At 31.9% G+C, this 12608-nt stretch overlaps 1 protein-coding gene across 1 annotated transcript in view; it reads right to left on the reverse strand.

Annotated features, from left to right (window-relative positions):
- Positions 1-12608, reverse strand: part of LOC106457733 (ATP-binding cassette sub-family A member 3-like) — a 135134-nt gene that overhangs the window by 37453 nt on the left and 85073 nt on the right. The window contains exons 11-13 of the mRNA XM_013917179.2: positions 7468-7622; positions 5539-5694; positions 2489-2699 (exon numbers count right to left, since the gene is read on the reverse strand). Of these exons, the coding sequence (XP_013772633.2) occupies positions 2489-2699; positions 5539-5694; positions 7468-7622 (522 nt within the window). The remainder of the gene's footprint in view (positions 1-2488; positions 2700-5538; positions 5695-7467; positions 7623-12608) is intronic.

The following is a 12608-nucleotide window of genomic DNA, read 5'->3' on the forward strand; positions in this document are numbered from 1 at the left end:
GACCAAGATTTTAAGCCAATAATTGATTTTCTACAAGCAAGTATTTTGCACCCTGCTTGGGAGAAGTTGTCTAGCTTAAGCCCTGTGACAAAGAACTATTGGGCACAATGGGAACAGTTGAAGTTTGAAGATGGTATTCTTCTCCAGAGATGGGAAACTGCAGATGGGAAAGTGACGACCTGGCAAACAGTTATACCGAGAAAGTTACAGGAAGTTGTACTGCGTCAATCTCACAATAGTTTAACAGGAGGATATCTTGGAGTTAAGAAGATATTGAGTCACCTATGGCAGAGAATTTATTGGATAGGTATGAGGCAAAATGTGGAAGAATGGTGCAGGACCTACAGTACATGTTGTGCTAAAAGGGGACCCAAGCATAAGGGACGTGCTCCAATGAAGTTATATCAAGTTGGCGCACCAATGGAAAGAGTAGCCATTGCCACTGCTGGTCCATTGACCCAAACTCGTGCTGAAAACAAGTACATTTGTGTGGTGATGGATTATTTCACCAAGTGGCCTGAGACATTTGCAATACCAAATCAGGAAGCTACAACTGTAGCTTCAGCTATTAGTGATTTCTTCTTCAGGCTTAGTATGCGATATGAACTGCATTCAGATCAAGGCCGTAACTTTGAATCAGCTGTGTTCCATGAATGCTGCAAGTTGTTTGGCATACGAAACACCAGGGCAACGCCACTTCACCCACAGTCTGATGGGCTGGTAGAAAAGTACAATTGGACACTGGTACAGGAATTGGCAATGTTTTGTAATAGCTGCCAAGATGACTGGGATGTCTTACTCCCTCCACTGTTGATGGCCGAAAGAACAGCAGAGCATGAAGCCACTGGATACACTCCAGCAAAGCTGATGTTTGGTCGGGAACCTCGGTTGCCAGTGGATCTGATAACAGAATGGCCACCTTGCAAAGAGTTGCCTGAAAATGTATCAGAGTTCGTGAAAGTGTTATTTGAAAGGATGGGTGATATTCATTATCAAGTGTATTCAAACTTGAAAACGTCTGCTGATTCCATGAAGCTATGTTATGATAAGAGATCTACTGAAGTCAGCTTTGTACCAGGAGACAAGGTGTGGTTGTATAATCCCAGGAAGACCAAAGGGAAGTTTCCTAAGTTGTCTTCTCCATGGGAAGGCCCATATAACATAGTGGATAGTCTCTCAGACGTGACTTTCCAAATAAAATGTGGTCGGCGAGGTAAGCCAAAGGTGGCGCATGCCAACAGGCTTTGGCATTATCATGGTCCAGGACATTTCAGTTGGAACGAAGTGAACAACAGAACAAATGACGCTGCTGAAGATGTGTTACCTGTAAAAGCCACTGTCAAGAAGAAACTCTACCCGGTTTAAAAGGGAAAACAGTGAAGCCGTTAATGAAGTTATTACCACTAATGTGACTGCTATCGATAATGGGACATTTCCTGATGGAGTAGAAGAATCCTATTTGAAGCAGAAGCCAATGAGATGGAGACCAGTACGAAAGATGAAACATCCTGTAAAATTAAGAGATTTTTTTGTATTTTAGTTTTGTGTTTGTAAATTCTGTACACTTAATTAAGTTATTGTTAGTTATTTATTGGTTTAAAGTAAGTGGCTATTGTTCGGGATGAACAATACTAAGGAAGGGGCAGTGTTACAACAACGGAAATCACATGACGCTGCTAGCTCATGCGTGACTGAATTTCTCGAATTATCAGTGAAGCTCAAGTGTGATCGAGATGCCTCTTTGTTAGTATATAAGCCTGACAGAGAAAGCCTGTGGGAATGTATGTATGTATGATAAACGAACATTAGTTACAGTGAGTTTCGGGCTAGTGTGTGTTTTGCACTCGTATAGAGCAAAGTTATCGAGATTGTGAAACTCCATGATTTATAGCGTGTATTATAAAAGTCGTTAAGTTGAAAGTGATGAGAAACGTACTGACTGTGGAATTACTGTGTACTAAAAGTTTGTATCGAAAAAGAATAAACTGGTTTAATAAAGAAAGGACTTGTATTGCTGAAGTTCTTCGGAAAGAATTTCTACCGGGAATTAGCAAGATCATAGCCTTTGTCAAAAATGGCAACTACAGGTGAATTATAATTGTATTATAATTCACTGATTCGCATAGAGAAAAAGTAAAAAATGTTGCCTACATGACCAGAGCTCAGAAATATGTTAATTAAAAATTATGTATTCAAGTACATTGGCTTATTAGTCAATATTAATACAACTTACTGATATAAGAATAATAGAGTTTTTTTAATGAAAATTTATTGGATCAGTTCTGTTGTCAGAATAAAGAATTATTTTAATATTGAGAAATTTCTTGGAAGTTATAACATCATTCCAAAAACATACAAGTAAACGTAATATGATACAATGTGTACTCTTTACATTTTTATGTTACTGGTTTATTAAATGAAATTATCTTAACTAAAACACAGAAATGTATTAAAGCTTACTGGTACGTGCAATCATAATTTTACATACCAAACTTTTTCTTCAAAAACAGTGGTGACCCACAACATTGAACTTTTCCATTAGCCATGATAGCAATCCTGTCACTGAGTGTATCAGCCTCTTCCATGTAATGAGTAGTCAACAGGATGGTCCTTCTCTGTCTCATACCCTGTAAAACATCCCAGATAATACGTCTAGCACTAGGATCCATACCAGATGTGGGTTCATCCAATACGAGGACCTACAAACAGTAATATTTTTTTTAAATGTAATGTTTTTGATCTGAATAATAGTTACTTTTATAGTAATTATTTTACTTAATAACTATAAAAGTGTTTATTTTCGACTCAATGAATAACCAACCCACAAGTGTATTCAATTGTCTCAAAAAAAATTATTTATCTTAGATATGTATGAATATCCAGCCCAAATAAATATATTGAACTGTTTCAACATCATCTACTTTAGATATTTGAATAGACAGCCTAAAATTGTATTAATCTATCTCAAATCTTTACTTCTTTTACATATATGCATGGCCAGACCTATAAATGAGTACTGTTAAATAGTATTCTTTCCTCAATATTTTAAAGTTTACAAAAATCTAAGAATGACTAAGATTGAATAATAAAGATTAAGATATGTGATCGTAATATATTGTGGAAAAATATGGGGTGCCTAACAAAATATTCCAAAATTAGACAAACTGTGGAAGGTAAAAGTTTTCTGTTTGACTGAGCACTGGATCATAGTAACACTACTATAATCTTGTATAACATTTAGTATAACAGCATAAGTTTACAGTTGCTTGGAGGGAAAAGCCACCAACAGCTAGTGGTAGTACAATTAACTTTGCATCAATAGAAAAAAATGATACCGATAATACCTGTATAGAACCAGCAGTATACCAAGTATAGTGTCAAGTAGTATGTATGTTTGTTACCTCTATTAAATACTGGCTTTGTTGGCATTCGCAGAAGATAAGAACTAAAACCCATAAACTGATAGTTTGAGAAAATTTGAAGATTTGGAAAGTATACTGCAGCTCTTCTTTAGTACTTGGTTTATAATTCACAATTTAAATGAGCTGTTTTATGAAATATCACTGCTTATTCTGATGTACAGTTCAAAGTATTGTATTTTTGCTCATAAAAACCTTCTTTGAAAGCCTATAACAGTTTTAATTATATGTACATATCTCATGCAGAATGACCACTGAACAAACAGTAAACTGTGAAGTAGCTTTAAAAGAAAATTTCTGAGCAAAATTAAGCAATCAAACAATTTATATCAAAAATCAAAAACACTAACAAATCTGTGCACCACACACTATCATGTGCAATTGTATTGTTTACTCAAGATCATAATTCCTACATTAAAAAAAAACAAAAACAGTTAATAATTTTGTCATATCACTTATGACAAAATTGTAAACATGTTGAGTACAGTACAGATTGTCTATTGTGTAGCTTTGTGCTTAACTTTAAACAAACAAGCAAAAAAAAAAGATTTATTATTTATACTTCATGCTTTAAACCTGACAGACCCCTCCTGCAATGTAAACAATAAACCTTTTCATGCTATAAAAACAAATGCAGCAATTAATGAGAATACATAATTAATCAAAAACACCTTAGGTGTAGAAAAAAGGTGCAGCCAAAAGAGAATTCAGCATGCAACTTAAAGGAATGAAACCAAAATTTATGGCCAAACTGGTAGCTACACTTATAGCATTGATATGAATTTTACAGAAAATATTCATTCATTAGTTAGCCAGGCCACATTTGTTTTTCAACTTTGGGGATGATGGTGGGTAAAATAAAATATGTAACCTAGCAAACTAATGAATGAATATTTACTGTAAAATTCTTATCAATGCTATAAGTGTAGCTACCAGTTTGGCCACACTTTTTTTCACACCTAAGGTGTTTTTAGTTTGATATCATGACTTTTTGTCATTACACACCAACAAACCACACCAAATAAGAAAGTGACACTTGATAGTAACCAACATTAGCTATTATTCGGAACAGACCTTTACTTTACTTTACAGAACCAACCAGATTCTTTAAAATATATGATGGTAGTTTTTCCTTTCTAAAACAGTGTTAATAATTTCCTTTTTACTAACACCATGGAATTTAGATTAACAGTTTATTGTCATCACCCCCATGCCATATCAAGCATCATTATTTATGCTAATTGCTTAAGCTAATATCACGTAATGCTAAATGCTCTTTAATTAGGGGAATTTCATAAAATTTAGTAAATTTGTGCTGAAAAGTTGGCAACGATTTTCCCCAAAAGATTTCACTATTCCTTGGATTGCAATCAGAGATTGATTTTTAAAATGTGGTCAAATACTGTTTGCTCTAGAAAAACTCCTTTATAATGTTTTTGAATCATGTCAAAATTTTCCTTTCCTTCAGGGAGAGAACTGGTGTCTTTAACTTATTTTATCAAAAAAATTTATTCTACTTTATATCAAAATTCCTTTTAGTACATTTTGGATTTTGAGCTACTGTTGAACCATAAGTCTTTCTAATGTGAAAGAAATGGGAAAACAAATATAATTTCAATAACGTGGTTTACTATTCATTTATGAAAATTCAAGGTTAAATTATACAACATTTTTAAGTAGATAATTTGAAAACTTAATAGATTTAAAAAACGTACAAATGTTCTACTTAACTTTTATGTTTTATAAGTAAGAGTAGAAAAAAAAATTGTTCATAACAAATATGTTTTCCAAGCATCTTGGTGTTTAATGATGAAAAGTTGTTACTGGTAAAATACCAATCTCTGTCTCATAAAAGTTTGGAAAAATAATGTTTAATACTTTAAAACATATTCATCATTTCAGTTATTTTAGAGCAGAGAAGTAATATCTAGTAAAATTCCTTCATCATCAAACAATCTTTATAAATTCTTAAGAAAGTTTAAATAATTTCTTCCTACTAATGCCTACAAAATCTCCATCGAAATGTGAATTGAAAAGATAGTAAAATTTTGAAAATATTTGCTGTTATGTTAATGTTCCAAAAGATGTTGAATGTCTTATATTTCCTTAATGGAGTAACCTCTGATTTTCCGATCATTGCTATTCCCAAGGACAATTTCCTTTTCATTCCACCAGATAACTTCTGGGCTAGTTCACTCCTTTTATTCTGAAGATCCAGAAGGTGAAGAATGCTGTCTACTTCCTCTCTAATATCTTTCATTAAGCATCCTTTTACCTATAAATAATTATGTATATGAAATATAATTTCAGGTAATTGAATAGTGTTAGAAATATCACCTGAAAAATTACTACAATCCACAAAAGTACAAAAGAATACATTAGTTTTCTATAACTTTTACACTGCTTATGATAATATTACAAAAATGTCAATGTTTCAGTACTTATTGAATAGTTTTTTTCTTTCTTTTTTGTTTGTTATTAACTAATATAATAAAATACATCATTGTTAACTTTTTCTAATGCATCCTGGAGCTTATTACTAGACATATTTATTAATGTAAATAACACAATGACCTATATCTCCAGAACACATCCTTATTAGTGCATTATTCTGCTATTACAACTTTGTCAAGAGCTATAAACATCTTACAAGTTTCATGAACCCACTTGAATTAAATATATAGTTGAGATGGCTGATATTGGCATTAAAAACGTTTGTTTAAAACACAAAACAAGTAACAATGTTTTGACCTCTTTAGGTCATCATCAAGTTAAGAGTTTTTATACCTATTATTAGCCATTTTTAGTATATAAATCTACAAGTTTGTTAATCTAGTTTAAATTAATGTTAAACAGACGTTCCTCAACAGTTAAGTCATCATAACGAACACTGTGCTGTGGACAACAGTCCCAAGCTCTGTTGTGCCTTTTTAATGTCAGTGAAAATGTCATAACAATTAATAGAAACAGTTTTTCTTATTGGTGGGAAGAGACCTTGGAAAAAATACTTTATTTTTAAATAAATGGTCAAACAAATTAAGCACATTTAAGGTGAAAACAAGTCTACATTTGACGACAAAGTGTGTATAGATAACTGGTTTTAAATGATTATGAATAAATGTATCTAAAAGGTTCGAGAGTGGCATGAGGGACAGACTCCTCTATTGGAGGGCTCTATCCTCTCAACAGACCTCCCTCTCCATCTAGGATAACAGGATTCAATCCTATAAGAATTCTAAGTTCTCCCTACATTGTGACTCCCAATGACATGAAAGTGTTAATTATTTTGGACAGGCTATGTAGTTGTATTATACATTTAAACTTGAACTAAAATAATTATCTCTAATCAGACAAGACCTAGTGGTGGGTTTACCAGTATTTTGAAACAGCATCAGACTATTGTGAAGTTGTGCAAAGAGAGCCTGAGCATAATTTTGGCTTTTTTTGATAATTAAAAATAATAAGTATACCTTTCTTTATGGCAAAAAACTTATTTCTTTTGCATTTAACAACACTTGACTCTCCTTCTGATGCACAATCTCTTTCCCCTCCAACTAATTCTTTACTTCCTACTGTACCCCAAAGAAAAATCCTAGAAACACCACTGCATATTAAAAATAATATTAAACATTGGAATGTGTACATGTTGATGTAATGAGGTAAAAGAATACACATAACATTAAACACTTATAGTTACAAGTAGGAAGATGTATACTATGTATGAATTTATTAGTTAACCTGTATATCTGGTTCAATTTGAAAAATTTAAATAAAGTAAATTTGTTATTATTTTCAACATGGTCTGAACCTTGTAGACACACATATATATATATTAATGTTTAATTAACTGATAATGTCTCAACTGGATTAGCAATCTTGTAGGTTATTGATAGCTACTGACAAGAATGTAATTGCAAAATAAAGATACATTCTGAAGACATAGGTCATTACTGTATTTACAATAATACAATAAATTTTGGGAAATTTTATCAAAGCGTGTAACCTTATGCTTGCAATGAAAAATAAATCCTGAATAAACTTGACTTACCCCTGCAAAGAACTTCAGATGTTCCTCAATAGTTAAATCATCATACAGAACATTGTGCTGTGGACACAGTCCCAAGCTCTGCCGTGCCTTTTTAGTGTCAATAAGAATGTCGTAACCATTGACAGAAGCAGTTCCTTTTGATGGTGGGAAGAGACCTTGGAAAAAATACTTTTTTTAAATGAATACTCAAACAAATTTAGGGCAGTTTTAAGGTAAAAATAATTTTTTGTTTGAGAACAAACTGTGCATAAATAACTGATTCTAAGTCATTTGATTGGACTGTGTGTATTAAATCTTAATTTAACAAAATCATCATATATATATATATATATATATTATATCAATCACTTATTTTCAACATATGCTTCTCCCAATTTTCCAAATGTTTATAACAGCAATAATAAAATAACATTTACTTTGTGTTATATCATTTATTATAAGAAGGATTTTTGTAATGCTAATACAGGCTTGCTAAAATAGACATATATGCATATTCCTTCCCTCCTCCTATCTCTATCTGTCTATATACATCTACACACATACAAATTTAATGACCCAAATATCTTACATAATTGAGATATAATGACTACATTGTGGCAGAAAGTCTAAATATTATTAAGCAAAAATCCAGAAACAAAATGCTTTGTTCCTCATCTGAAGTAGTACTTAGAAATTAATAATTATTATATTCTAGGAATGAAATTGTATCACATAAGTAAGAAGTTTTGTTTTTAGTTAAGCATAAAGCTACACAATGGGCTTTCTGTGTTGTGCCCACCATGGGTATTGAAACCCAGTTTCTAGCATTATAAGTCCAAAGGCTTACTGCTGTGCCACTGGGGAAGTATAGAGGTAACATCAAATGTCTAATATCTTAAAAGCTCTTATAGAGCTATTCCACAGTACTAGATTATATTGACGTTTTAAAAAAGAAAAACAGCAGTTTTTATTAGGGTTGCAATCCCAGAAATTAGAATCCCAGGATCCCATAAGCAAATGGACTCTCCAAATCCTGAGATTTATAGAAGAGAATCCTGGTTTTTCAGGATTGTATTAACCCTTTATGGAGTAGAGAGAAGTCACTGATATGTTCTTCTCACAGTGGGTATACTCAACTAAATTACATGAAAATCAGTTTCTTTATTAAATTTCTTTAAAAAACTAATAGAAATCTGCTTGTACTCGAATCTAATTGTTTAAATTTTCAATGCTGAACCACCCTTATTGCAGGATGATGTTGATGCAGTCAGACACAGATGCAAAAGAGATTTGACTCAAGTATGCCTGTCAGGGTTATATATATGTTGGTTGGATTCTTTTACAGTAGGTGTCTGTGATTTGTTGGTGACAAATTCAAACAATACATGGACAGCACATAATCCACTTATTCTAATATAATATATATATTCAAAACAAGTCAAATGTATGCGCACACACAAATTATTTACAAGATAGGATATCACAGTTTTATCTAAAACTCTAAATAATTCTCTTTTCTTGTCAAATGTCCACACAGGCTAATTCAATTACTTTAAAATCTAATTGACAAGACAAATTCTCTACTCTGTTTCTTACTGCACAATCTGCGATAAATTCACTTACATAACTCCGTGGGTTACCACAGTTGTATCCAGAACTTTAAATAATTGTCTATTCTTCATCAAAGTCAACACAGATGGGTTCAGTTACTTTAAAACACCCTTTGACAAGACAAATTATTCTCCTTATCTTTGTTAAACTGTGAAACTCACTTTAAGTATTGCTTGTTGTGGCCAAACTAACAATCATATAATCTAACTTCACTTTCACTAACTTAATGCTTTCTGACTTAACTAAACTTTTTACTGACTTTTTTTTGTTGGTTACCAGAGTTTTATATAATTGTCTCTTTTTTTCTTAAAAATCCACACAGGCTGGTTCAGTTACTTTAAAACCCAATTGACAAGACAAATTATTTATCCTGTCTCTGTTGTTACAATACAGCTGTGAATCACACTATAGAATTCACTCATTAAGGTTAATCACTCACACGCTGGCTAACTTCACATTTTCTGACATACTTTACTTAATTTGTGCCCACTTGGTTGTCTATGTGTATATATATATATTGCCCAACTGAGGCTTAGAACTTTCTACAAACTATGAAACATTATGATGTAACAATAACCACTTAAGGCAAGGAGAAAAATTCTGAAGGTTTGATTAATGTGACATCAATTTACAACAATTGAACTACACACACAACATACAACTCATACTGAATTATGTAATGAATACAAATATATAGTTTTACCAATCTATTGTGTTTGCACTATGTTTTAATCCTTTAGATTAAGAAAGGAATGTAGATACTTTTCATTAAGACAAAACAGAATGTAAATAAAAGAAAAAATTTGGAATCTCTGCCAGGATCCTGGGATTTAAGCCACTAAATTCCAAAATTTTATGCTTACTTGGTGTGTAAACTTTAAACATAAATGCTAAATGATCTCTCAAAAAATGCATAAATACCAAAAATAATTATGAACTATTTTCCTTATCATATTCTTAAAGCAATATAATAAAGACCATAGAGATGAAAGCAAGTACATTCGAATGCTGTGTGGAAATGGTAGTAATAGCCATTACAGCAACTGTTCAGTACTGTCACCATCATTTTATATTACAATACAGCTAATAACTATATTGAATGTTGCAGTACATAGTGCCATCCCAGGAGTTGGCTAAATATCTGTAACAATGACATCTTTTAGTTGAGGAATGCTTGTTGAGTTATGGTATCTTCAGAAAACTCATAACTAATAGCATTACTAAACAAGGGTGAGATCAGGCATGATGAAAGTGGTGGCTGAGAACTTAACATTAACCAAGATTTTGCACGAGCATTATTTTTATTGGATGGTGGATATGAGCTAGGACACCATTTTGCATTAATGTAAAATTGCAGACATACCAACATGTTGGATTTTTGATAAAACATGAGTTAGTACCAATTTGCATAATTTATTGATGACATCACTGCAGCAGCTTGTTTACATTTGAAATTCTATTTTATGCATATTACATGAAATAAGACTTACATGTAGTTTTAAGATGTGTTATGCAGAACAGTAATCATGTTTTTTACACTTTAGATCAAATCAAAAATGCATGCTATTTATTTACATGTATTTGATACATAAATAAAATAGCCAATTCATAAATCACATCCTTCCTCCATTACAGTAAAACTGCATACATTAAATGGGTTCATTATTTAACATACTACTACAAATAATAATAATAATTGTAACATTTACTTTTGCCTGTTAAGTGATCCCAGAGATTGGATGTGCCTCCATGGTAAGATAAGAGTACTTTGCATAGTTTACACTCAACTTTTTTTTTTGTTATTTGGGTATTTAAGAAACAAAAAATCTAAATGGTAGAGTTTCAATACATTGCTTCCCAAATATTATGCTTGGCTACAAAGTTGGCAGTGGAGCAATTAAAGTTCTATCTCTGGTGAACATGGAGGTGGAGTGGGAATAGGGCCGCTGTTGCTTTTTTTTGAAAATTAGAAATATTAAAGTTAAAGTATATTTCATTTTTCATACTTGTTATGCCAGAACACTTCTCATACAATATCTTTTATTGAATCTATGCAGCTGCTAGATGTTATCTCAAAGCACAGTGGCAGCATCAAATGGTACTACAACAAGATTTTAGTTTTTAATATTTGTTTGAAGTAACCAGCATTATATAAACTGAGAGGCAAAATTTTCCATGTGCATGACATTTACTGTGTTAAAGGGTTTCTGGAAACAAGAAAAAAAACAAAAAAAAACTGACACTGCATGAATACCACGTGATGAACCTTTGATAAATTAGATCTACACTTGTATACCTGGATAGCGAACAAACCTTTAGACACAGCACCATACTGTGCTTACATACCAGCCTAATTTGTACCTATTTCTGTGCAATGAACCTAATGCCATTTTCAAAAGCCAATCTCATGCCATACCGATGCTCCTTCTCACGTGAACATACAATACTTTGCTCGATACTTTACACAACTTTACACACAGTTCCAAATACTTATGCTGGCTTTGTAAACACCTTCTGTAATTAAAAATTTTGTGATACTTTACAGAATTAATGGAAATGTTGCTGTAGAAAACTCTCTCAAATTAGGTTTTAAGTTGAGCAGCAAGCGTACAGATATTATATCTCAAAACAAAACTTATTCCCATAAGATTCAATTATGGCAAATTGAACAATAAATTTTAAAAATAAAAACAGGATCAACATTTAAAATGCACAATAAAATTTTATTTGGCTGGCAGACAAAATTAAAAGACTACATGTTTCAATAGCTTTATGTTACCATCATCAGGAGTAAAAACGTACATGATAAGTGGATATTTTTATAAGGAAAAGGTTTAACTCATTGTAATATATTATGGTGGAATGAGTACTGTACATAAGAAGTCAATATTTCTTTCCAAAACTGTGCATTATCACCAATTAAATAGAGATGAAGGATTAGCACTTCCTTATAAAAATACTCGCTTGTCATGTAGGTTTCAACCCCTGATGATGGTCGTAAAGCTACAAAAATATGTAATCTTTTTAATTTTGGCCATTCACCAAATAAAATTTTATTGTTAATTTTAAACATTGATCCTGTTTTTATTCTTTTCCCATAACTCAGAATTACTTGCTATTAATTCATGTACAAATTTTTAGTTTACTAGACAAATGGCCTTCCCAAATATACAGAAGAACACATGTTGTAGTATTGTATTCCAGCATATCATTTTGAATATCCCAAAACTGCAGTGAACTTATTTACTCTTTTAATGTGAATTTTTAATACATACCTCTAACATTTTTTTTCTTAACCCGTGTGGGACACAAATGACTAACAATTGACATATGAATCACCAAAAATAGTAAAAAAATCCATCAATAATGCAGTTAACCCCACTAGTTATTTGTGCCATAAATTCTGGGGTCCTCTATGTATTTTGGCATAACAAATGAGTGATTTAACCCAATTTGTTTTGTCAGTTCTTACAGTTAAGTATTATAATTTATAAAAAAATAAAATTACTCTATAAGGTACAATATGTGGACTCCACAGAAACAAGTTAGTA

The sequence above is a fragment of the Limulus polyphemus genome, unplaced genomic scaffold (genome assembly GCF_000517525.1).
Source record: "Limulus polyphemus unplaced genomic scaffold, Limulus_polyphemus-2.1.2 Scaffold367, whole genome shotgun sequence".
NCBI classification, from domain to species: domain Eukaryota; kingdom Metazoa; phylum Arthropoda; class Merostomata; order Xiphosura; family Limulidae; genus Limulus; species Limulus polyphemus.